Genomic DNA, 27,030 nt, shown 5'->3' on the forward strand with positions numbered 1-27,030 from the left:
CAGAGGTTGCCAGCTTGCTCCTAAGGTTTCCCTCAGCACAGCCCCTTGCTGTGGCTGTCTGGCTGGGGTTTTTTTTCACAGATTAGGGTGCAATTTGTTGCTTTGTCATGTTTCCACTTGCACTTTGCCAAAAGACAGAAGGCATTTGAAAGAAGAAGGTGTCAGGTGAGAAACAGCATGGACTACCATGCTACTGTGTGCGTCACTTGTGTGATGTCAAAGTTACACTCCCATGGCATGGAGCATGATTTCTGACCTTCCAGACTGTTGATTTGGATGTGTATAGCAAAACCCTTTTCATAAGTTAAAGGTCTTTTGTAGAATTTTCAGCTGCTGAGCAGTCTGGAACAGCAAATGAGATTAGACTTTTGTGCCTTTCCTATTAGCTCTTGTTATAAAGTGTCTTTGGTAGTTGCACATAGCCATGATTCATGGGAAGAGAAGTGTATTCACTGTGGTAGATTACAGTGACTGTACACTGCATCTTTATCAATTAAGCCTAAGTAAAATGGGAGTTACAAAGGGGAAAGGAAAATTTTAATAATAGTTTCTATTAAACTACTAGTGGTATTAATCTGGGACATGTGCCAAAATCTGAATAAAGCTGTTGGTGCCAGGCACTGTGTAGACATTTGTGTGTCTGAACGTAGAGCAAACATCTGGCAATACACAAATGATACACAGTGCCTTGCTGAGTTGTGTACTTTTGCTGCAATTTTCTTTATTCTTTCTTAACTAGGGAAGTAATCTCTGTAGTGTCTTCTTTTACTGAGAAAATCAGAAGTTGAAAGGGCACTGTGTCAGCTCTGCAAATTCTCTCATGCAGATTAATTCATTTGCCTAATACAAATTCAATGACTGTATTGATCCCATTTTTAGCAGTGCACATGTCAATTTGCTCAGGCATGATAGTTATTCATAAGTAAGCCCTGATCTAGGCTATGGCAGACATCTGAGCAGTACAGCTCATTTTTTTGATTTAAACATAGCATTTGGATCTGAAATACTATGATGCCTTTCCTTTTCTAGCACCATTATTTTTGTTTCAGGCTCTGATGTAATAATGACCTCTGAGGAGAAATGCAGCTGTTCTTGCTTTCTCATTTTTGAACATTGGTGTGCTGTTTTAAAAGTCTGCCTGTCTGTCTGATCATTACTCACGTGTACACAGGATGTTCATTTGGATCTTTTTTTTTTACCTATAACTGCTACTTTGCCTCATGCTTGCCTTTTGGAGATTTGCTGGTTTTAGTTTGTACAGTCAGTAGAATCCAAATTCTCATAGAAACTGAAAGGACTTGCCGTGTTAGGTGAGTGAAAGAGGATTTATTTTCAAATGTCTTATGCCAAATGTATCATTTCTGCTCTTTTTCAATTCCACAAAATTCCTTCCAATTGAGGATGAAAATCCGTGATACTGCCTTTCATCCCCTATCAAGAGATAGGTGATGTTCAGAAAGACTAAATCTTGTGGTGTATAAAAATCTTTCAGAGAGCAGAACTATGTTTAGTAATAAATAAAAATATTAAACATATAGTTTTAAATACAATAGGCCTGTATTTTAATGATTTAACAGTTAAAGCTTTGCATTGACCTTTAAATCTGGATTCCTTTGTATTCTCTTGATGTTGATTGGTAATAAGATTTTTGTTTTTTGGCAGTAGTATTTATTTCTCAATTTTGAATGTTTCACCTGTTATCTATGCTTACTTTGATGCAATTTGCTATATAGAAAGCTATTTTGTATTTCAAATAAAATAAATTTTTGTATTGTAACAATTCCCATGGGTCTGCAGAAATTGCCGCGTACGATTCAAGTAAGTGGGAAATAGAAATCAAGTATTATTTCAAATAATGTATTTAGGAATTGTCTTTATACAGGTGAATGGTTGCAGTTTTGTGACAAGAACAACTATACCTGCAGGCTTAATCAGGGTACAGTATTGCAAATTGAATCAGAATACTAATGGAGAATACTAAACACCTCAATTTGTTTTGTACAAAAACTGTGTTGCTGACTAATATTTTGTTTTGCATGCTGTGCTCTGCATCTGCATTGTTTGCTGTATTAATATAGAGTCTCATTAAACTTGAAATGCAAACCAGTTTAGTCCATCTGTTAAGGCTAAGGCTGTAGAGCACAACTCGCAGAAACGTTTTGTGTCAGTGCTTTTAAGGTGTGAATTATACTAACAAAGAAGGTTACCATGGCAATAAGATCTTTGATGCTGTATTGTATGTTAATGTTCTAAGGTGGCATTTGGTACAGAATTTGATGCTTGACTTTATTTGCTGTGATAAAACATAAAAATTGGCATGTAAAGGAACTTGGATTGATTTAGGAAGAAGAATTTGGAGTTGGAGAGATTCATTCAGAGCATGGAATGCAGCACTCACAGGCACAGCTAGAGGTGATGGAGAATCAACTGGCTGGGAAACAACAAGAGATTGAAGAACTAAACAGAGAGATAGAAGAAATGAGGGCAGCCTATGGTACAGAAGGATTGCAACAGGTATAATTACCTTATGTTGCTTTCTACTTGCTATTTGGTTATATGCAAAATGCAGAGCCTCACTGGAAAGAGTTCACCCTAATGGTAGCTGTTCAGAATGCACTCAGTGTGTAATACAGAATTAATTGCACAATTTCTTTCAATCATATGCCATGTGTTCTATTACTTTGAATAGTGTTTCCATTGTGTATTCTTTTTCTCTGTGTTTTGTGACTAAAATTCAAATTGTCTTTGCAGTGAGTTTCTTGAAATTAGAAATGGAAAGACAATTTTCTTTAAGAAAGCCCTAATTCTTCTCTACTTATGCAAAGATTTAATGTCTTCCTGTTCCTCCAAGATGAAAAATCCTCAGGTTTTACTCCCTGAGGAATAATATAACTCAACCAAAATGTATTTCTATATCACACTTCACAGTGTGAAATATAAAAACAACAGTGTCAGAATGTTCTAATTTAAAACACCTAATAATTTGGGTTTACAGGAAAGCATTTCTTATTTTAAGAATACCATTGAAATATAAACTTAAATTTTAAAGTAAAGAATATTCTTCAAGTTTAAGCCAGTGATGCAGTGCACTCAAATCAGTGCTTTGTTGTGCTTTATGTCTTACTTGTCTCTCTCCTAATTTGGATTCAGGTCATGTTACTGTATTTTGCTATTTTTTTGCAAAGTACCATAAAATAAAAACAAAGAGCTCTAATATTCAGTTATTTTCTCTGTTGCATTATTACTATTATTATTATTATTATTATTATTATTGTTATTTGTATTTGTATTTTATTTGTGGTAATAGATGTCATTTTATCCACCATAGCACCACAAGAGGTGGTTTATTATTTCTTTGTCTGGTGTTGAATTTTAATTATTGTGTCTTGTATCTGTTGTGCTAAACATAATAGTCATAATTATAGCACAATAAAGAAATAAATATGAATATATAAATATATAGCACAATAAAGAAAATAAGTGTTTCTAATGATTGTAACACTGTTAATTTTTCCTGAAAGAGTAGAAAGTGAAAATGTTTTCATTTTTTAAATGGCTATAATTACTATTTTTAAAATAAAATAAAAATACATTAAAACAGATTTGAGCATTTTTGGGTTTGGGGCTGTGGTACAATAATATTTTAATAGTTGCAGTGTATTTTTGTGTGATTGTGGTACAGTGCATAGCATCTCAGTTGAGAAATGCACATGGTTTATTTTTCTGAAGAAACAAAAGAATTGTAAAACGGGAGTGGGGAAGATAGTTGTGTACTTTATCTCTGCCTGTTTGTCAAGAACAGAGATTGAATTTAAAAAGTTGGAAATTATATAACATATAATGTTATATAATAATGTGCTTCGGAACTGTCATATTTACTGACTCAATTTCATTGAACAGATGCAAAAGTGAAGGTGTAGCACACTTAAGTTCCTGATCTGTTCCTAATTTTCTCAACTACAACAAACATTTAGTATTTCCATTTGACCTGTGCTTTTAAAGTAGGAGTTGACTCCAATTTTCTAAAAAGAGCTTTATCTGGAAGCATCACCATGTTAAGAGGAAGCTTCAGCATATAACTTGGTGAAGGACTTTTTTGGGGAACATTACAACAAAAGAGTTACAGAAGGTTGGTCTAAGAAATTTGCAATATGTAGAGATGAGGCTTCCACTAGTCTTAAGTGAGTTCAATTTGAGAAACAAATCTTCTACTGATACATGATTGTATAAATGCACACAAAAATACTGACAATCAGTATTGTAGAATTTCTGACTGCTTGACTGTAATCCTATAAAAAATTAAAACAGTTGGCAAATAATTTTTTTGTACTCTTATAATTTCTTCATCATTACAAATTACAAAAGTTTCATCTGTTAAATATGCTGTATCCATTTTGCAGCTTGAACTGATTTTCTCATGTAGTTATGAGTTATTTCCCTGGGTTCACAGTGTAGGATAATAGTTCATGGTATCTATTACATGCTTTAGTACAATCAATGATACTTGTTTCACTTAAAGTGAGAGATGATATAACTTGAATTTATTGTGGGAAAATTGTGTGAACAGGAGTAGTTGTACAAAGCTGCTGAAACACTATTAGTAGATATTCTTGCTTCCATTATGATGGTTTGTTTATGCTTGCTTTATTTTAAAAGCAAGTTATATATTTAACTAACAAATATTCTTAGAAGTTCAGATTTTGTTATTTATTAACAGAATAACCTGTTAAAAATCCTGTTTCTGAAATTTTTACGAAGAGAGTTTGTGAAAATATAAAAGCTCTACTAGTGAGACACCTTTTAAACAGAGAGGTTAGGGATGACTTATTCCTTAACTAAAATTAGCTGGATTTTTTTGACTGTGGTTTTCATGTAGTTTAATAGTTTAAATTTTATCTTTTACAGCTGCAAGAATTTGAAGCTGCTATCAAAAAAAAGAGATGACATTATCACTCAACTCACTACTAACCTACAGCAGGCACGGAAAGAAAAGGATGAAACCATGAGGGAGTTCTTGGAGCTTACTGAGCAAAGTCAAAAACTGCAAATTCAGTTTCAGCATGTAAGTTATACAGCTACTAACATTTATTTGGGTTTGACAATAGGTGTAACTTTGGAGGCTCCATAAGTAGCTACTTCCTGCAGAAAAATTTTTTGTGCATTTTTCAAGAATCAGCCTCTTATCATAGATTAGCAGTCATTTTCCTGGTCCTACAGTTGTTTTATTTTACCTGTTTTATTGTAATAATTAACTATAAAATAATAAATATTAGTCTGTTTTCTTTCCTATTATGTGGTAATAACTTCTGATAAATACTAGATTATGGCATTTATCCTAGGGAAAAATCACTTAGACAGTTAGTTCTCAGAGCTTTGGGCAGGAAAGTTCCCTTTGAAATCAAAATATCCAGCCATCAGCTTCCATGGGCCATAGCTTCACACTCCAGTCCTTAAATTTTTGGATAAAAGCTTCCTTTGTGGTGTTATTGAGAGGTCTTTTAAATAAGAAAGTGAAGTTTCAGAAAGACATTTCTTCTTAAAAGCATGGTGATTGAGGTGCCACAGGCACACAGACTACACCTTAGTGTTGCAGTTGAATATTGTAGTATTTCATGCTGTTTAAGTATATTATATAGCTTATTTTGAGCTTCAAGTGGATTAAATTCTGAAGCCTGAGATTTTATTATTAAAAATCTGATTATGGGCTCCATAGCTGCAGCTAATTAGTTTTACTACACAATGGTGTATCTGAGACACTACTGTCCTATGTTAGCTCACCATGAATATTTAGTTAATATGAAATACCTTTTTATTGATTGATTATCCCAAAGGAATAAGGGTGTTTGACTTCTTCCAAAATAACTTAGAAATCTTTGGGCTTGTGGCATGGAAGAAGAAAATAAAGATCACTATTTCTGTATATAGTGCAAGCTGTTTCTGAAAAACCTGATGTATTTTAGGATTTATTTCTTTAAAATTCAAGTTGCAGGCAAGTGAAGCCCTAAGGAACAGCAGCCATAGTTGCACAGCTGCTGATTTATTGCAAGCCAAGCAACAGATACTTTCACATCAGCAGCAGCTAGAAGAACAAGAATGTCTGCTTAAGAATTATCAAAAAAAGAATGAAGAATTTGAAGTGCAGATTATACATCTTCAAGAGAAAATCAGGACATATGAACTGGTATGTTCCTTACTATAAAGATCTCTTTTCCTAAACATTTTTCAGGATTTTGTAATTCCTTTGAAATAGAAAAGCCAAAGCACAGATAATGAATGTACTGCATTAAGTTTTTGACACTGTTTCTGTTAATTAACATATAATATGTATATAATTTAAAATTGAAGAAATATTTAGAGCGAATTATGAAACTATATTTCATATGTTAGAACATCTTCAATATATGACATTATTTTAAGAAAAAAATTTAAATTACCTGCTTGAACATTCTTTTCTGCATTAAGCAAAGAATGAATTTTTTCCTTTGTGTACTTTTTTATTATCCTTAAGGGAAAACATTTTAAAACCACCTAAAAAATTCAAATATTATGAAAACTGATGGAGACACTAGGGGTTGGAAAGAATAGGGGAGGGGCATGATGACATAGGTGGGGTGAAGTTTCTCAGTTATTCCAAGGGTACAGGAAACCTCCAAATGAGGTCAACAAAAAATATATATTTATGTTTTATAACTTTATAGCCTTTCTAGTCTTCTAAGAAAGGCTAAATAGCTAAGTCTATAAATGTTCTTACATGTTCAGATAATTAGCTGAAGAACATGTTTTTCCTCATTTTTTTAAGGAAAAACAGAAAAAAGAGGGAGAAGATTTGAGTAAATTGCAAGAAAAAGAAGCACTAGTTGAAGAGCTGGAAGCAAAACTTGTAGAAGAAGAAAAAAATTCACTTCAGCTAAAGGAAAAACTATCAGATGTCAGCAAATTACTTGAAGAATTGAAAGAAGAGATTTCACTAAGGAACCAGCAGATAAGTAATATGAAAGCTGAACTTACCACCTACAAACAGAAAGAAAGACAATGTTCTGATGAAATAAAACAATTAATGGGAACTGTGGAAGAACTGCAGAAACGATGTTATAAAGACAGCCAGTCTGAAGCTGACATTGTGCAAAGAATGGAATTAGAAACACAAAGGAGACTGGCACAACTTCAGGCTGAATTAGATGAAATGCATGGCCAGCAGATTGTACAAATGAAGCAAGAATTAATTAAGCAGCATGCAGTGGAAATAGAACGGTGTCTTTTGCAACAAAAAGTAGAATTGGAGCAAACTTCAAGTCTGTGTTTTAATGAAAATGTTAATAAAGATCAAATGCATTTAATGAATATTAAAATTAATGAATTAAATATGAAATTGCAGGATGCTGATAAGGAAAGGGAAAAAATAAAGCAAGAATTGTCACAACAGATGGAAGTTATTGCAACGGAGAAGTCTCTTCAACAAGCTAGAATTGAAGATCTTCTTCAAGAACTGAATTTTTCAAGAGAGCAGGTTCAAAGAGCCAAGCAAACTGTAGTGGATATGGAATGTAGATTAAATGAAGCTGAAAAATACCAGTCTGTGATTGAAGATTTAAAAACTCAACTGGCTTCTGCCTCTGAATTTAGGAAGGATTTGGAATTAAAACATGAGGCAGAAATCACAAATTACAAAATAAAACTTGAAATGCTAGAAAGGGAGAAGGATGCAGTTTTGGACAGGATGGCAGAATCTCAAGAAGCAGAATTAGAGAGACTGAGGACAAATCTTCTGTTTAGTCATGAAGAAGAACTTTCCAGGCTTAAAGAAGACTTAGAGAAAGAGCACATGGTGAACATGGAAAGCCTTAAATACAACTTGAATATGCAGCATAAACAGCAATTAGATGAGGTACAGAATGAAATGAGTCAAAAGATAGAAGCCATGCAATATGAGAAGGACAACTTAATCACAAAGCAAAATCAGTTGATTTTAGAGATTACGAACCTGAAAGATTTACAGCAGTCTATTGTAAATTCTAAATCCGAAGAAATGACACTACAAATCCATGAACTGGAGAAAGAGATTGAAGTGCTTAGGCAAGAGGAAAAAGAGAAAGGTACCCTTGAACAAGAAATACAAGAGCTGCAGCTTAAAACTGAGTTGATGCAGGAACAAATGAAGGAGAGGGAAGATAGCCTTCAAAAAAAATGTTCAGAACTAGAAACACAAAATAGTGTTCTTAGGGGGGAAAATAAAACTCTGGAAGAGAAATTAAAAAATGTGTTGGTATGCTCTGAAGAAAACATACTTCATAACAGTAGTGTTAGCTCTAAGACAGAAATTTTGGACTTGCAGAAAAGAATAGAAAAGCTGATTATGGAAAATGAGCAACTTAAACACCAAAACATTATCCTCCAAGAGGATACTGAAAGGCAGAAGAGTGCCTTTTCATTGACTGAGAAAAAACTTGAAGCTAGTTATAAAGAGCTGCAGAAAGAATGTGGAAGTCTTCTGAAGGAAAAAACTGAGTTAGAAGAGAATAAGAAAAAGCAAGAAGCTGAATATAAAAGCAAACTCAAAGCTTTGAATGAAAAAATCTGCCACTTAGAAAGCAATAGACCAGTTTCATTTAAAACTAATCCCTCTGGTTTTAGAGAGAGTAAAGAAATAAAAGTGTCCAGGGAAGACATATTTGAGGCTGGCGAGGTTGTTGAGAAAGATGCAACAGAACTTATGGAAAAGCTTCAGGTTACTCAGCGTGAGAAAGTGGAATTATCCCTGAGACTTTCTGATCTCTCTGAACAGTTAAAGTCAAAGGATACTGAAATCTGTCTTTTAAATGAAAAAGTCAAATCTTTAAAAGATGAGAAAGAGCAAATTCTAGTAAAATGTAAAGAACTAGAAGTCACAGTTAGTCATGTTCAGAGAACAAATAGTAGTAATAACTCTAGGAAAAAGTGCTCTAAAGGAAAATCTGTAAAGACTGCTACTCCAGCCTCTGAAAGTAGGAATAAATCCCCTGGTTCAAGGAGTAAAGCTAATGAAGGAATAAATTCAAAAGGTAATCTAAGTTCTGGTAAAGACTGCAGCCATGAAGTAACAAAAAGGAAGGAGGTCCAGCAAATGCTGAAACCAGAACAGCAGTCTGTTGAGGAACATTTGCATGGGATGCCAGACAGGCTGACAGAAGAAACAGCATTAGCATCCACTTCACAAAGTGAAAGTAACCTTCAGCAACAAGTGGATGCCTTAAAATCAGAACAGGTATGTGACATAAAACAGTATAGAAAATACTTTAACTATGAAAATTTGTAGGAGCTTACACTTGCTAATTTGCATCACATTTTTTTCCAATTGCCTTCTTTGAGGTATAGGTGTGTGTTTGTCAATGGTTGAAAGGGGTTAGATGAATGATCAGAATTATAAGCATAGTCAATGCATATGAGGATCCTTTTTGAGTGAAAAAATACTCTTCCCTTGCATTTAATTAAATTAACAGCAACAGCAAAAATCTAAGAAGACTACCAGACCACTTCATATTTTTAAGTAGCGTTTCACTCACTTAAGGGGATATAATTTTTTATTCTATGATTACTTTCTCAGTTCTCTAAGTACTCATTCAAACAGTATAAAAATAATGAAATTTCATCACTCACCTTTGACCAAAATTTTAAATATCAAGCTTGGGAAATGCTAAAATTACATTGCCATTTTTTTTTGTTATTTATGTGGTTATCATTTTATAAGAAATTTATCTGGATGTGATAATGAGAATGCATACTGTGTGATTCTAGCTATTCTCTAAAATTTTGCTGGCACAATTTTGCTTGTATTTCTTGGTATTGTAAATTAATTGTAGGTAACATGGAAAGGATTCTTATTTGTCAATATAAATAGCTAAGTACTGAGTTACCAGTATTTAATTAGGTGGTGGAATCATAAATCTATATATAAATTTAAGTTTATATATGCTGTTCAGTATATATAAGTTCAGTAGCATTCTGCAAGGTGTATGCAACTAAGTGTTCTGTGGAAATAGATGTTAAGCAGACTTCTACTATTTTTTAAGCTTTTTTTCATGTTACAGAAGTCAACCTAACAGTGAGCTAGTACCAACAACTGTCTAATATTGCATTGTAGTTAATTCACTTCCTAAGAAATAAAACCACAATTAAAACCACATTGGAAAGAGTTGTGAGATTATAAAAACGAGCTTTAGCTTTGTGGTGTTTTGGTTTAGGCTTTTTTGTTTGTTTGATTGGTTGATTTGTTTGTTTTAACAAGGCTGTGATAAGGGTCTTACAATTTCCTGCCATGCAGCTAAAAATCATTGTTGTCCAGAGGTGTCTAAAAACCTTTCCAGACTTCAGCTCTGAGTAGGTCCTTGTTGGTATATCCCAAACATTTTTTTTCTTTAGCAATAACATGCCCAAAGTGCAGACTGGAACTACAAGCCTTGGAAATAATTATTTTTAAGGTCTGCAAATAATAGAATTTTTTCTATACTTAGAGTACACTTTCTTAATTACTTGGTTAGTAGTAATATTGCTCTTGCTTCACTGAGATGAAATTAATTAGGATTTTATTGCTGCAAAATAGGAATTGAAGCATACTGAGTCTTGTTGATTTTAATTTTATTTTTATTTTAAGTTGAAGAAGTGTCTTACTATTTTGTTAAAACTCAATTTTCCAAACTGTGTATATTTAAATTTACATAATGCATACCATATATGCAGCATTCCATTCAACACCTTATTAATCTCAGAAATTTCCAAAGATGGGTCTTTCTATTTTCTTGTTTCTCACTCTTTTAAATTGTGTCTTTATGTTCAAAGACTGATTTACAGCTACAAATGGAAGCACAGCGGATTTGCCTATCCCTGGTTTATTCAGCTCATGTAGACCAGGTTTGTGAGTCCTTGAAGGCAGAAAAAGAGAGTGCACTTTGCAGTCTTAAAGAGGAGCTTGTTCATAATCATATACAAGAGATGACTGATCTTAAAAGAATGCATCAGCTGGAGCTCCAGACCCTGAAATCTCAACAAGCAGGTAATTTGACAAAATTATGAGAATGAAGCTCTATATGAAAAAGTGTCTAAAAAAAAAAAAAACCCAACCAAACAAGCAGTTTGTTTATCTAGCTGTCCAATAAATTGTTTTTAGAGAATATTTTTGAAGTATTTTTTCAACAAATTGTTTACCCAGTACATGCAGGCTATTCCTGAGGTAACTTGAAAAAAAAACTCTATTATAAAAATGGAAAGTATTTTTGTACTTATTCTTTTCTCTTTTCTTTGTATTGCTACATCGACTCCCTACACACTTTAAGTAAATTTTGGTACTGCATGGTTTTCTATCCCAGCTTTTTCTGTTATACTATGTTTTACACTTGTTTAATTTTTGCATAAGTTCTTTTCTCTGTGCTACATATCTTTACACTTTCTGGAAGTTACTAATGCACAAATCCATTTTTTATTTCTTGCTCTCTAGAATATACTATGATATTATGATAATTGAAACTGTCCATGTGTTGTAACAATAAAGAGGCGAGTAAAAAAGTGCCCCTCCTCAAGCTGAAGAGGCAGTTTCACTGAGGCAGGAACTTAGGCCTTTGAAAAGTTGTTGTGCATCTAGTGTTTAAAAATAATATTAATAATTTGTATTTGTAGGTGATGAATGGAAATCTACACAAAGACTTATAGAAAAACTGAATGAAGCTGTCACCGAGGAATGTTCCAGGCTGGCTCAGGTAAGATTCAACAAAAAGCCTATTTCAGAATGAAAATTTGGAAAACAGAAAATGATGATCTGTAAGTCCTCATGTTTTTCTACATTATTTTTGCAGATTTTCTTCACAGCTTTTCTCTTTGCATTGATCTCAAAATAGAGACTGCTAAACCTGAGCTTCCAAAATAGCATTGCAAAAGGTTTTGTATTTTTTTTCCCTAAGCTGGTTTATGTCCCTGTCCAGACAAGTCTTTTGTCTTACACATAGTCTTAATCTTCTAACTAATGTTGATCTCATCTCCTCTAGTTTGGAAGTACATTTTTCCTTTCTCTTTGTTTCTGGTTATATGTTTTTGATTCAAGAGTCTGATGTCATTCACATCTTGATGCACAGGACATCATCTCTCATATCTGCAGTAAGAGTGTAATGTCTTTGTTAACTGCAGCTTATTTTTCAAAGACTTAAAAGTGTCAAACAATCTAAAAAATTACTGTCTTTATTGTTTGTAGTGAATAAATATTGTAGTCAAAAATTGAAGCAGATATTTAGTCTATATTCTAATATCAGCCACCTGTAAAAATATTTTGATGTATCTTTTTTCCTAGAGTAATAGTAATTGATGGTCCTTACAGGTACTTTTTGACTATCAATTGAGTTACTTTTTAAGCTTATTTCTAGATAAATTAAACAGCTTTTTTTACTCATTGAAAGCCATGGTTTTCAAGTCTAAAATACTTCAAATGGATGGGGTTTGTAGTTTGGGTGGAGGTTTTTTTCCTTCTTTGCTGGACTTTTTTCAATACCTTTTTGGGAAAGGGAGTAACAGAATTTTAATTTAAGATCCAGTATAGGAGAGATTAAGAAGGACTCTAAACTCAAAGAAAGTAGCAGCTAAAAGAGAGTGCTTGGTATAAGTTATTCCACAGTGTGCAAAATGCTGCTTATTTGTATGATCCTTTTGTTGAGTTGTTGGAGAAATTATGGTTTTACATTTATAAGTTGAATTTGGTTTTTGTTGAGTACAAAATCTTTAAATAAAGAATCCCATTGTGCTTTGAGCAAGTGGTTTCTTTTCAAGTATCATTTACCTTCAGAAATCATATGGATAAATCTTCTGTTTTCCTCCTGCTCATTGTGCTGACCACGTAGCACCAACAAGCATAGGGTATTCTGTTCATTGCTTGGTTTTTTTGTGCCATACCCTTTTACCTGAGTTGTTCAGCACTTAAAGAACAAGATGAGCTGTAATCCCTAAAAACATACAAAACTCTGCTGTAGGGAATTCCTCTTCTAAGCAAGATTGCATCTTATGAGAATGAGACATTTAAAATGTAAATTTGCTTTCCACATTAATAAAGGAGGCCTTTCTCTACATGATTTTAATACTTGGTGGTTCCAGATTAAATACTGGTTTGAAAATGTATGCATTTATGCTTTAGCTGGAAAGTCTTTTAATGTGTGTTTCTTTTATCAGGAGTTTTAAAGATTGTCTAAGTTCTTAGAATTCAACAGAACATTTATGCCATCATTTCTACAGAAGTTAATGCTCACAAAATACTACTTTCTTACTATTTTTCTTGTTTTCTTTGTGAATTGTGATTGATAAAATAATAATTTGTTTACTTTTCTCTTTGATTTGTTATACAGGTTTTGTGTGGCAGTCAGAATGAACATTCTTCAGCTGCTATAGAAGCTGGTGAAAGGGAACAGGAAATTTTCTGTAAACCTGCTGTGAAAGAAAAGCTAAGTGTAGAATTACCACTACACAGAGGTCAAGCTCAAGGTAATGATTCTATACTATCATGATAGTTAAAAGTACTTATTTAAAGTATTTCAGACTGGTAATTTTGCTATTACTTTTTCAGGTACTAATTCCTGTGCTTAAATAGCTGTTTTAGAGATTTCCTAGTTATTCTGAACCACTTTATTTTCATTATGGATATTTTCTTACAGTGTTTTCATTTTCGTAGTTATTGGTGGAAAAATGTGTTTGGGGTTTTTCTCTTCCTCTTCTTCTTTTTGTAGAAGAAACTAGCAGTCCTACAAAAAAAATGCATGTCTGTCAATATATAAAAAATGCATTCAAAATCTGGAAGGGCTTCACTTGTTTCAGTATTTTGTAATGTTTATCAGACAATTCTTCAAGGCAGAATTTGAGAAAAAATTACTTGTATTAAAATTTATGGTAAAATGTTTGTTTTCTTTTTTTAAAGTCCCTGGTTCTTTCTGTAATTTAACTGTACAAGAACGTATGGATGCACTTCTCTGCAAGATAAAGGAAGAGTACAGCAGGCTGAAGGCACTTCAAACACAGCTGATGGCAGAGTGTAAACAGGTAAACTTTTATAGCATAGAGTATATGAGCATTTGAATTTTCTCTGTTGCATGAATTCCTTCTGGATGACTGAGAAAGTGTTTGAAAAAGGTGTGTATCCTGTTGAGTGGAAGAGTAAGGCAGTGGTTTGAGAAAATTAAGAAAGCTGCTGTCCACATCACAGAATTTTAGGACTGGTTGATGTTAGGAGTCACCTCTGGAGTTCATCTAATCCAGCCCCTCACCCAAAGCAGTGTCAGCTGGTAAATGTTGCCTAGGACTGTGGTCTGCTGAATTGTGATACTTCCCAAGCCCAGTGGGCAACTTTGCATTCTTCAGGTTTTACATGCTCAGCTCTTCCATCCTCTCCCAGTACAACAAAGACTCCAAGCCTCCCATCTCCTTTGTAACTCTCTGCTGGACTCCTGCCAGTATGTCCATTTCTCTCTCATACTGGGAGTGCAGCACTGGATATAATATTTTTGTGCTACTGTAGACAAATTGTTGTTAATTGCATTACTTGATCATTATTTAGGTCAAGGAACCAAAGGTATCTTCTTCAGAAAGAAGGAAAGAAGAGGAAGCTATCCATATGGAAATAGGAAAGGAAAATCTGCAGACTCCTTCACAGAATCTAATGGGTAACATGATAATAAGCTGTTTTCAATTTTTGTATATTCAGAGACAAAGAAAAGACAATGACTTGTAATTTTAACTGATTTATGTCTTACTACAGCTTGAACAAAGAAATTCTTTTCTGATTTTGCAGAACAAGACTGATTTTCTTAATTCTTTAAATTTTTCAGAATTATATTCTGTGATACATTTTATGTTAAGTATTTTTTTCGTTTTCCATAATTACAATTTTTTACCCATATCAAAAATTATTTTGCAAAATGGAAGATTAGGTTATCATTCTTTATTATGGAAAAATAGTTGACAGGATGTCAGAATTTTTTTTAAACTACATTAATTATTCAGTCCATCACTAAATGGACTAAATATGGACTAAATGGGCTAAAATGCTAAATATTTGTGAAGAAATTAATATAGTTTTTTTTTCCTTCCTTCCTTGCCTTGCCTTGCCTTGCCTTGCCTTGCCTTGCCTTGCCTTGCCTTGCCTCCTTTCCTTCCTTCCTTTCCTTCCTTCCCTCCCTCCTTTCCTCTTTCTCTCCACCTGTCCATCTCACCCCCTGCTTCACATAACCTATATACAGATCCTACAATTCAAGAATACTGTTCAAAGGAAATAGAGAACCTTAAAAAACAGCTTGAGGAGCAGCATACTCAAGAGCTGGAACACCTCCGATCCTATTTCCAACAGCAGCTGAAAGAAAGTCAGGAGAGGTACACTACAGAGCTTGTGCACCTGCAGGATAAGCTTCAGATTGCTGGGGTATCCTCTGACCACACCAGGTATTAATCAGTTTTTCAATGCTTATAACTTCACACTCATTCAAGGAGTGTTTCAAATAACCATTTGAGTAAAGCTCTGTGTTCTACTTCAGAATTGGAGAAATTCTTTATAAACCTATTGCTTTTCTGTAGTTTTGTTCCTTCAAGAGTTGTTAAGAGTCTTATAAAGAAATGGTATAAACGTTGCAAATGAAGTAGTGCAGCATTTATAGTTAATAGAGAAAGATTTGATAAATGGAAAAATGTATAAAAGTAATTTCATATATATGAGCTTTATAGCAGCAATTTCAAAACTTCAAGTAGAACACATTTAATCCTCAAAACTACAGACACTATCCATTACATCCAAAGACATCTTGTGTAGATGTAGTTGCCTGAAATTAATTATTTTCTATAATGATAGTTATAAAGTAGTGGTACTAATAAAGTTTATGGTGAAGTTTAGATCTACTTAATATGTTCTGGTTTTCACCAAGTTCTGGGCAATGACATACTGATGTTTTTTCTTAATTATTATTTCCCCTCTTTGCTTTTTGTACCATTTTTAGTGTATCCATGGATTCAGAAAGAAAGTTAAAAGAAGTCTTCAGGAAAGTAAAGAGCACAGAAAATATTCATCAGAAAAAAACAGATAAAACATTAGAGGTATGATGTAACTCAGCTGATAACTAATATATATGAGTGACTTAATTTAGATGCTCTGGCTTCTTAGATGAAATTGAAATATGGACTAATACTTGGTAGATTAAGGTAGTTATTGTCTTAGTACTGTACTATACTATTAGACAGTCCATGCTAGGGGAAAAATATTTAAATTTCCTGAAAAATGTATCTAGGAATTATGATCAAGAAAAGTTGTTTTATTGATGCTGGGTTTAAATTTATTTATGTTATCTCTGAAACAAGACATTTCAGTTGGCTGCTTCTTACTAAAGTGGGAGAGAATTAGTGTTCAAATTCTGAGATTTCTTCAGGAATCTTTAAAATATTGTGACTTTTCTTTAAACATGAGATATGAAAGAAGCAATTTAAGTGAAATCTCAGGACTTTTGTAGTACATGCTGCACAGTGTAATAGAAATTTTGGAAAAGTAACCCCAAAGATTTTAAGAGACCAAGTGCAGATAGGAAAGACCATATGCATTCCTCTCCTTGGAGTGCTGGAAACCTGGCTCAGAAATTATGCATTTTGCAAAATTTTAATGTTGTTTTGTACTATGAGTCTGTGCTTCCTGACCTGGTTTCACTGCATTTGACATCACAAATAGTGCTGGAAGGAGAGTTTCTGCAAACTCAACTATTAAAATTCATTTTGAAGCAGAAACAAGGCAAAATCTTTTACCCAGTTCTTCTCCGTTGTGGTACAAAATTAAATTATTTGTATGAGATGAAGAAAACCTAATTGAGGAAAAAAATCTCTTTCTGGATTGAAGCTTGAAACTAATAAAATCAGAAATACATGATCTGAGATTTCATGTTTTTCTTACAGCTTGGTAGGGAGATGGAAATGCAGAATGATGTGGATGTTGTTCAGTTACTCCAAAAGCAGTACCAAGAAAGATTAGAAGAAGAAGTAGCAAAGGTATAACTTTTATTTCGTTACTTTAAGATATGTTTTAAAAATCTGTCATTTTGATTTTCCATTTTCAACTATTTAGACAGTTGCCATAGCATATGCTAACTTTTGTATGTTTTTTCACAAGGAATTGTTTAATTTGGTTTCTGAAAGGGAAAGTCTTAAAAAATTCTGGAACATTTTGGGGTTTCTTAGCTATCTGTCCTATTCCTAACTCATAATTTCTATTCATATGGGTTGTAGTGGTGATGTTTAAAACTTCCTTTGAAGTAGACAACATGCTACCATATTCTGCACTAGAATTTGTTTTAAAAATGCAGAGATTTAGAGCTTTAGAGTATTTCTTGCTACCATAAGCTTAACAGTGGGTCAGTTCAAAAGACTTTTGCACTTAAGAGTTTAGTACTATTTTCTGATCATATTTTTTAATGCATTTTAATATGTAATGTAAAAGGTATAGTTTTTCTTTGGATCTGTTGACCAAAATATGGAAAGTAAAAGTAAGGTTTTATAGGTAGAGTATATTTGTTTGTGGATTTACTTACTTTCTGATTTGCCAAAGAGCTTCTACTTCTTTGCACGATAAAATAAATACTCTTATCTGCTGCCAAGAAAACTCTTCTTTATGAGGAAACAAATGTTGCATTGTTAAGAATCAGTTTAAGTTCAAAGGACAAACTTGCATTTTCTGGAAAGGAAAAGTTTGGTGCTTTCAAGTGTCACACTTCTGTATTTATTATACTATTTTTTCACACTTTTTGTAGTTTATGCTATGAATCACTGTATTCTAAATCTAAAATAGAATTGCTCATATGATTGGGAAAGGGGTTTGTTTGTATTAGAGATACTTAGCAACACAAAAGTTATCAGCCTGTTGTAACTACAACTGCAGCTAGTTAGTGCCAGTAATTTCTTTCTGGTCAAGTAAAATTCCTGTGCTAAGTATCAAGCACATGGCACTACTTTCTTCATACAGCCCAAAATTCCATGTCAGTCAAGCTTTGGCACAGCTGCTCTGAAGTCTGTGTGGCAGCACTTTTTAAAATCATCTTATAGGATTAAAAAAAAACAACATATATTTCCGTGCTAAATAGTCTATTGTAACTGAGAACTGCATTATAGTTCATTAACCTACCTTAAATATGTCTATATTTTAAGTTGTGACCATTTTCAATATTAACAAGATATCTCTGTTCTCTCTGTTTTCCTCTGGGAGCTTTTGATTCTTACATTTTTATAGCTGATGGTCATTTCTGAGATTTCTTCAGTAACAGGAGATGTTGTGAAGCATAAACTAATACAGACTTCTCTTATTTTTTTAGGTTATTGTGTCAATGAGTGTAGCATTTGCGAAACAGACTGAATTGTCAGGAAATGCTAGGCAGAAGCAAGAAGAAGTCCCAACACAGATTGTACACCCAGAGAGAATACCTTTTGGAATTAAGAAGCAGCACAGTGAGGAAGAGGTTGACAGCCTTCCCAGAAAAGCAACTGGAAAAGGCAGCAAGAATGAAGAAGGACTGAAATCACTTTGCACAGAACTCAGTGAAGAATCTGGAGAGATCAACACACTTGGAGAACAGCTTCACTCTAATAGCAGCCCTGATTGCATGTTAGGACAGACAACACAGAAGTCAGTGATTTCTGAAGAACTTCTTTCCCATAGCAAACACCTTACAGCAGAAGAAATACCAGTAAGTGTTAAAAAAACCAGCAAAGACAAAATTAAGATGAAAATTCCAATTAAATATTTCCTTTTGCCTTTCAAAAGGTTGACAACTTCAGACCTAAATTACCTACCCTTCTTTCCTGTGTGCTATGACTGAGGAAGGGAATATAATTCCAGCTGTATTGCAAACAATGAATAGTTCAAAAACTTTTTGTAAGCTAGGTTATATTTTAGTGTTTATACAAAGAACAAATTTAAAATTGTGCTTAAACAGTTTGAGTCTCTTGTGATAAAGGATATCAGCAAAAACCAAAAATTTAAATTAAAGGGATGTAAAGCATATAATTTGCATTTCGCAAGCATGGGGTGGGGCTGAGCTAAAATAAATAAGGAGTCATAAAAAGCATGGAAATTAATACTGTTGAGAATTATTGGAAAGAAATTATCTTTTTAAATGGAGAATAATTCTGACCCTGCACTGTCCAAGAAGCAGGCAACACAGAAATGTGTTCATGCCAGCTACTGTCATTTATGAAAGCATTTTCTGAAATTTATTTGAATATCTCCTAGGAAGAGTTGTTGAACATGACATACTAAAAGAATTGCACTGTTTCAGCACTGTGGCGAGGTGTTGGCTGCAGGCACAGACACAGAAACATGCAGCCAGCTGCTGCTGTACGAGGAGCGCCTGGAGGACATGCGGCAGGAGCTGGTGCGGCAGTACCAGGAGCATCAGCTGGCAACGGAGCTGCTGAGGCAGGGCCACATGCAGCAGATGGAGCGCCAGAAAGAAAACCAAGATCAGCTCTTGGCAGAGCTGGAGAGTCTGAAAGTGCAATTAGCTGAGGTAATACAGAATTCAGCCAGTGACTTAACACGGGTTAACAAAGGAATATCACCAGGCAAATTAATATTTATGCATTTATATCTATTTAGAGGGAGAGAGAGGCATGCACGTATTTACCATGTGCATGCATACACACTCATGTGCATACACACATATCTTTGTGTGTGTGTGTACATACAGCCCCATATAGCATGTATTTATAGAAGACATATTTCTTTAATCAAAGCTCAGACAGTGATGGATCGATTTAGGCTTCTGTAAACATGGAGCAAACCTGCAGTGCTGTACAGCAGCCAGAGGAGAGTCAGTGTGGATGCACTGCCAGTTGTGCCACCTCCCAGATACACAGCCCTGTGTAGGATGCAGGCATTTACATCAATGTAGCCATTTACATCAATGAAGCCACCAGCCATGGTTAGAAATACTACAAAATTCTTCATTTTTCATCATTCTGACTCGAACAGTGTCAGTGGCTTCCTGCAACACTATGTTTTGGCATTTTGGGGTTTTCCCCCCAGTTCTGGGAGATAAGTCCTACTAACTTTTAGAATGAAACAGTATCAGTGGAGTTTGGTGGGAAACATCAATGTTTTCCTTTTCAAATTAAATTTCTGTCACTCTTATCTATTCAAAGCCTGCAGTAGGTGTGCTAATGAAAGTCATTAGTCTATCTTAATTAATACTACTTCAAAATTAATGTTGTTTATAGACGTCTTTCAAGGATTCCTTCCGCTGAAAGACAAAGTAAATAGAATCCAGAAGAATATGTCTAGCTCTGATGTAATTTCAACAGTGTAACATTACCAAAATGCACATTAAGCTAGTAATCAGTAAAGTCTAAAATTATTTGCTTTCACTGCAGAGTGGAGCTTCAGACTTTTTCCAAACCTGGTTCTTCTCTGTTTAAGCTTGGGCTCAAGGAGTTCTGGAATCTAGAAAGCCAGTTACTTGTACTTTTCCAGCAACATCAGTTGTCTCTCCAGCTACTTTGAAAGTGTCCTAGAATAATTTATCCTGATGATCTTTTCTTATATGCATACTTTCTCCTTTTACCTTAATTTTCAGTTTGTAACTACATCTTTGTCAGGGTTGCAAATTCCTGTAGTTGATAAAAATCATTAAGTAGACCTTAGGCTGCTAGGTTTTTTGGTTTTTATTGCCAAGTATGTATGTTCATAAGAACTACATAGAAATGTGTGCATTGTGTTTAAGCTATGAACATTTCTAGCACTTCTAAAGAAAACATGTGTAGGGTTTATATAAAAATAAGTTATTCTTATCTTTTTTCATGTGCAAAACATGTTGTAGCATGTAATATTCAGAAGTTCTCTCCAGTTTGCATTGTGACCATTGTATTTCCTAAAGAGCATAAAAATGGTATGAAAATCTTAAGGAAGGCCTAAGTATCTTTTGGCTTTATTCCATTCTAGAAAGCTTTCAGTGTTTTTGTAATGATTTAGAGAGACAGACTGAAATTTCATTGTTCAAAGTCTGTAAAGAATTAGAACTGACAGGATTCATTTTACTCAGAAGCTTAAAAAACTGTGTGAGCCTGTACACCATTTCTTTCTTAGCGTGTCTCAATGGAGAATGACAGCCTGGTTGCAGAGAGAGAGAGAATGCTTTTAGAAGAACTGGAATCATTAAAACAACAGTCTGTACCCGGAAAAGAGAGGCTGCTTTGTGAGTTACAAAACAACAGCACACAGACAGAGGTAAATATGGACTTTGACTTTCTGGGCAGCCGTGGCATGTAAAACCAGTAAAAGATTCCTGTTCACTGTTTCTCTTTCTGTGTAATATATTTCTCTGAAAGATGTTGGATATTGCTGGAACAGACCAGCTGTAGAATTCAAAAGGTGATAGTGGAAAACATAGGTTTTTGACTTCAGGTAAGCAGAAGCTGGTTGAACAGCTTGAAGGTGGGGATTATTACTGCAGCTATTTCCTTAAGTAAATGGACTTTTTCATATTGCTATAGCAACACAACCAGAAAATACAACAACTGTTTAGTCAGTGTAACAAAGTTCTTTCTAATTGGCCCTGCCTTGGATTTCCTGGTTTGTTTTTGTTAATATTTTTTTCCACATAGTAAGAGTATTACTTGATTTGTAATTTGGTCCAGAAGTATTAAAAAGGAAATTACTACTAACTGAGGTTTTAAATTTCCTATTCTACCATATATAAGAAGAATATGTTGCTTCTGACATGACAGGATTCCTGTCCTTTTTGTTTTCTCTCCCTCTGCCAAAACTTACTCAGAATGAAAATGAAAACCAAAACAATGCAAGAGAGCAGATCTTTGAGCATGAAGATGGGGAAAGAAAGCCTGATGAAACACCTTCAGCTCTTCTTTCTAAAGAAAGGTGCTTGGAACTATTAAGAAAATATTTTTCTTAAATTTTGATAATCATGTTCTTGCTGTTAATTTAATAATACTTAAAAGCTTTATTCTGACTGATAATAATGTGTATCTTTTGTTCCAGAAAATCATATTTTCAAGTTTATGTACTTTAGGTTAAATCATATCTTACTATTTATAAAACCTAACAATGTAATGGCGTAGAGAATGAGACAAATCCTATCCTATTTTACTATATATTTTTTATTAGACATGTTGAATCATAAATATGATTTATACACATATATTTATATATATATTGTATGTACATATGTGAATTAAGTTTCTATTAAGTTTACTAAGTCTAATACTAAGTCTATTAAGTTTCTATGATTGTTTTATTTTATAATCCCATTTGACTATTCAGTAACTTTTTTTGATCAGTGTAGAGGAACAATTTTCTTAAATATCATTTTGAGAAAGGAATAATTTTATAATGAATACCAGGTGAAAGCAGACCTCTGCTTTAAAGGAATAACTAGATAAAATGCCAAGATAAAAGTAGAAATTATGATAAATACTTTGATTTTTTACATATGTAAGAAGACCTGACTTTTAACACAAATGTGTATTTAGTATTTATATGTTGTATGATTTAGGCTTAAAAAAGAAATCTCGTTATTTCAATTGAAAATCTTCTTTGGTTGCAAGGGTGTATAAAGGATAAAACCCACTTGGAAATCAGGGAAAGATCAGAGGATTGATTAGCTTCTGTCCTGCAGGCATGTTTTTCAGAAGGCTAATGAAAAACTCATGAAGATTCTCTTAGAAGTTGTGAAGACAACTGTAGCAATGGAGGAGACAATTGGTCAGCATGTTCTTGGGTTACTAGATCGGTCTGGGAAAGTCCAGGCTTCCAAACAAGCTGGATGGGACACTGAGACAGAGGAGTCAGTAAAACCCTGCATCCGTGTGGGGTATGAAAAAGGTACTGATTGTATGGGTTTATACTTCATAAGAAGTATCATTTGCATGCTTTAATGATGTATTTAAATACTCTTAGTTTTGATACTTTAAATTAAACTTCTTTTAAGGAAAAAAACCCCCACAACCTGTTTTTCATTTGATGCATATGACATCTCTGCTTAAGAGACAATATTTCAGGAGTTGTCTGGGTCATGCCCCACACCAGTTAAAGCTCACATCTAGGATCCTGTTGCAAAGCCTGCAACAGAATGAAAAAGTGAGAAGTCAAGCCAAAAAGAGGTTTCTGTTGATGGAGACAAAGAGAATGAAACAGCTCCATGGTATTTTGCACCACGTACACCCTCCTGTGTATATATGGGAAATGGGAGCTGGTGTCAAGGGCTGTATCTCCAGCAGTGCACTAAAAGTACAGAGGTATGTGGCTGGTCACTGAGGGCAGCTGGCAGGGGACAAGCCTGTATATGTGTGCTTGTGGACTTCATTAGCTTCTTAAAGAAGTGTTTGCATGCAAATCCCACTTTGGACACAGTTCCAAGAATTTCTCAACTGCCAACACTTGCCCATCAGCTGTTTCCAGAAGTGCTAGTTGGCACAAGACTGAAGGAGCATTTTGATGTTACAGTTAGTTGCATACCAGTGTCAAAGAACTCTACTGGTATCTGTTTATTTTCTTATGACTGCACTAGGATAATGTCTGTCCATTTCTCTTCTGGGCAAGAGTAGGTGCTTGACTGTATTGCTATTTAGGTACCATTAAGGTTGTGCATGTGCACACTGGATCTTGTGTGGAGCTTTGTTAAGCCTCAAACATGTTATACATCTAGATTTGGCTGGAATTTTAACTACTAGGAATGAGAAAAATAACTGGAAGTCAAATACCACATTTCAGTATTAAGAAAGTGTCTATTACAGGATTATAGTACAATAGGTAAATGAAGGTGAACTTTACCTCTTTCTTTCAAAATGTAGATTATTGCATATTATTGATTCCCTCCGGCTTTAAATATAGGTCACATTAAGCCTTGAGGCAAGTTGAAAAACGTTGTATCAATTTGCAGAGACATTCTTCAGCTGGTTACTCAAAAGGTTATCTGCAATGACATGTATAAAGTTGTAGTCTAAAAATTTCTGAAATTTTTAAGTTAACAGCACTTTTATTCTTGTACTTCTGTTTTGTTTTTTAAAAGTAACTTTTGTTTTCTACACATTTCACTGTATTTAGTTGTGGGAAAAATTATCTTTTGAAACTTCAGGTTTTTGAGACTTTGCCTTTTTCCTCATATAGCAGATTGGGTAACTAAGCTTCTGACCTTACTTTTTGATGCATTCACTTTTTGCCTGCTCCTGCATGTCATTGTGTATACTTGTATGTGTTACTAATTATTGTCATAAACAATTCTTAATATAGATTACTTGCATTACATATATGTAGCAAAACACAGTTTAAAAGCACCTTTATTTGTAATTTTGATTTACTGTGATTGGAATGATTTGCTAATTTCTTGTGAAGTATTCTGATGTAAGAGGACACTCTTCAAGTAGAAAAGAGCTCTGTTCCATTTTGCTAGTGAAAGGTTTGACTGTTTCAACTTGTGTCTGCTATTAGTGTATTTTTAAGAGGTATATAAGGTTTCACCATCCTATAAGAAGGCAGGTGTCTGTTCTTGTAATGCCCCCAGTTGGTGCAGAGCAGCATTCAAGCTGCCTACCTACCAGTTGTTTATTCCAGTATACTTTTTGATGTTTCCTTAAATTCAGAAATATCAATGAAGGAAGGAGTAACCAAATTACAAAAAAATTGCAAAGTCAAATTTTAAAAAGAGCTAAACTTACAGTGCCTACAATGGCTGAATGTATGGTTTGTAATGTATCTCTGGAGCTGTGTTCACTGTTCTCCTTTTTTTCTCCCAGAATGGTACTGCAGCATCCTTTCTGCCACTGGGGTCATGCAGCTGTACTAATAGTTGTACTATTTCATCAGCTAAATTATTTGATCTTTCTTCAAATGGAATCAGATGACCAATTCTGTTAATGTTTTCAGCAATGGGTCTCTTGCTATTCATTTTCAATGCTACCACTAAAAGGCTTGGGAGAACAATTCTTCCCCATTATTTTATGAAAATAAGAAATATGTAGACAGTGTTGGGTTTTTTTTTTAGAAAAAGACTGTGCATGTTGTTGTATTTTCTAGTACTGAGCCAAACAGATCTTCCTTTTTAATTAGTTAGGAAATCTGTAGAAATAAATTTTCACCAGTAGAAATATAATAATAAAGTAGTAAAATAATGTATTTATTGAAGTGAATTCTCTGAACCTTCTGAACATAATCCATATGTATTTACAAGCAAAACTCAGCTTACTGTTTTTGCTGAGTTTCAGCATTTTTAAAAGCTGAATTGTTAAAGTCATATCTTTATAACCACACCTGATTTATGGAGCACATTTATAGAGAAACATTGACTAGGTTATCTGCAAGCACAGGATTTTATTTCTAGAAGAATGATTAAAGTTCAAATTTCAGTCATAAAACATCATTGGAAGTGAATGATCATTTGTTCACAGTAATCTGGTGAGTTTACTTGGTTAGAGGGACTGCATTAATGCAGGTTGCTCTGGAGAAACCTGCAAGGTTGTGGCATTCTTTGAATATTAAACCCTCTTGCCTACCTTCTGAGCTCCTTATTTCTGAGCAGTGTACCAGGGAAAAAAGGTAGTAAAGAGCTAAACACTGTGCTGCCACAAGACTGATTTTTTTGTTTCCTACTCTTAATTCCTAAGTAGAATCCCAGGAGTAAACTGAGATACTGTCTCTACATGATGCAAAATATGTATTGCTTCATAAATGTTAGTTGGCAGCTCATAAACAGCTTCTGTATATGAAACTTCAGAGCAAGCACTGTATAATTAAGCACTTTTCTTAAGATTTAGTGGGCCATGACATCTGATGTGCTGAACTGCATGCTCCATGGCAAAGGAAACAATATAAACCTTTGTTTCTTTGGTTGATTTTTTTTCATTACAAGGAGAGAGTTTACACAAAGAGATGATAGTTTTACTTAAGTCAGTTACATTCTTTTTATTATTTTGTATAGACTGAAAAAAAAATTGCAGGACAGAGGAATTTCAATGGGTTCTCTTAGGGTGGGAGACTGAACAGCCATATAAGGATGAACCAAATGGGAATTCAACATTAAGCTGCCAGGGGTGATTAATGAGACTGGACTATGTTCCTGTTTCTTGTTTCCATCACTGAAAATCGTGTGGAATGATGCTTTTCTAAGCTGCTGTGTACTAAGACCATTTTGAGGGGGAAAAGACTTTTACTGTGCAGTTAGGAAGACATTTAACATAAATTTGTGTTCTTAAGTTCCCTTGTGTTGAAATCATAACATTGTTGTCTACATTTATCATTTGGGTTGCCAAGCCCATTTTATAAACAGAATTATTTCAAGTTTTTTGTGCATTTGATACTTTTGGGTGGTTTTTGTTATCTTTGGGTCTGCTAAAGTTTTCATGTGTCATATTATACTTTCAGTGACAGCTCACTTTTTCTTTCCTCATTTTTTATGGTTATGTTTCAGGCAAATTATGATGTTTTGTTTTGAGATATTTCATATTACAAAATGATATTTTAAAATTGATTTATTTTGTATTTTTGAGAAGAAGTGGAAGCAAATTACGAAAGAATTGCTGTAAACAAAACAGGAGTTTTAAATCTTGGTATGAGTTTGCAAAGGCCCATTGGTACTGCTCTGGTCACTCCCAAGAACAAATAATATTAGTGGCATTATTAATGTAAAAGACATATTCTGAACCTGCTTTTTAGCTGCCATCAGTGTTAAGTTTTTCTTCAGAAGTTTCCAGAGAGCTAGTTCAGATGATTTTGCAACCAACTGCACATTTCTACAGTCATTTTGTATAATTTTTTAAAAATATTTTACAAGCAATAATCATTGCACAATTCAGATGTACCTCTCAAACAAATAATTTCCTGAAATAGAAGGGTGACAAGACATGAATTATGGGCTAAACCTGAGAAGGAAAACAGAAACGTTACCTAGATTATTTGTACTCCATCAGGAAAGAATTAGATTGTGCAATAACTAATATGTCATTGTTTTATCTTGTTTGTAGCTGTGCTACTGTACTGTGGGCTTTTATTTTGTGAGATCTCTG

The 27,030-nt window shown here is 34.0% G+C and overlaps 1 protein-coding gene across 1 annotated transcript in view; it reads left to right on the plus strand.

Moving 5' to 3' along the window:
- AKAP9 (A-kinase anchoring protein 9) overlaps positions 1 to 27,030 on the plus strand; it is a 106,501-nt gene that overhangs the window by 38,930 nt on the left and 40,541 nt on the right. The window contains 19 exon segments of the mRNA XM_079300338.1: positions 1,883 to 1,936; positions 2,344 to 2,514; positions 4,906 to 4,929; positions 4,931 to 5,062; positions 5,984 to 6,181; positions 6,800 to 9,241; positions 10,813 to 11,026; positions 11,647 to 11,726; positions 13,353 to 13,488; positions 13,919 to 14,040; positions 14,555 to 14,660; positions 15,237 to 15,435; positions 15,984 to 16,080; positions 16,924 to 17,016; positions 18,333 to 18,704; positions 19,296 to 19,526; positions 21,101 to 21,241; positions 21,789 to 21,892; positions 22,650 to 22,855. Of these exon segments, the coding sequence (XP_079156464.1) occupies positions 1,883 to 1,936; positions 2,344 to 2,514; positions 4,906 to 4,929; positions 4,931 to 5,062; positions 5,984 to 6,181; positions 6,800 to 9,241; positions 10,813 to 11,026; positions 11,647 to 11,726; positions 13,353 to 13,488; positions 13,919 to 14,040; positions 14,555 to 14,660; positions 15,237 to 15,435; positions 15,984 to 16,080; positions 16,924 to 17,016; positions 18,333 to 18,704; positions 19,296 to 19,526; positions 21,101 to 21,241; positions 21,789 to 21,892; positions 22,650 to 22,855 (5,122 nt within the window).

This window comes from Erithacus rubecula, assembly GCF_903797595.1.
Source record: "Erithacus rubecula genome assembly, chromosome: 3".
Classification (NCBI taxonomy): domain Eukaryota; kingdom Metazoa; phylum Chordata; class Aves; order Passeriformes; family Muscicapidae; genus Erithacus; species Erithacus rubecula.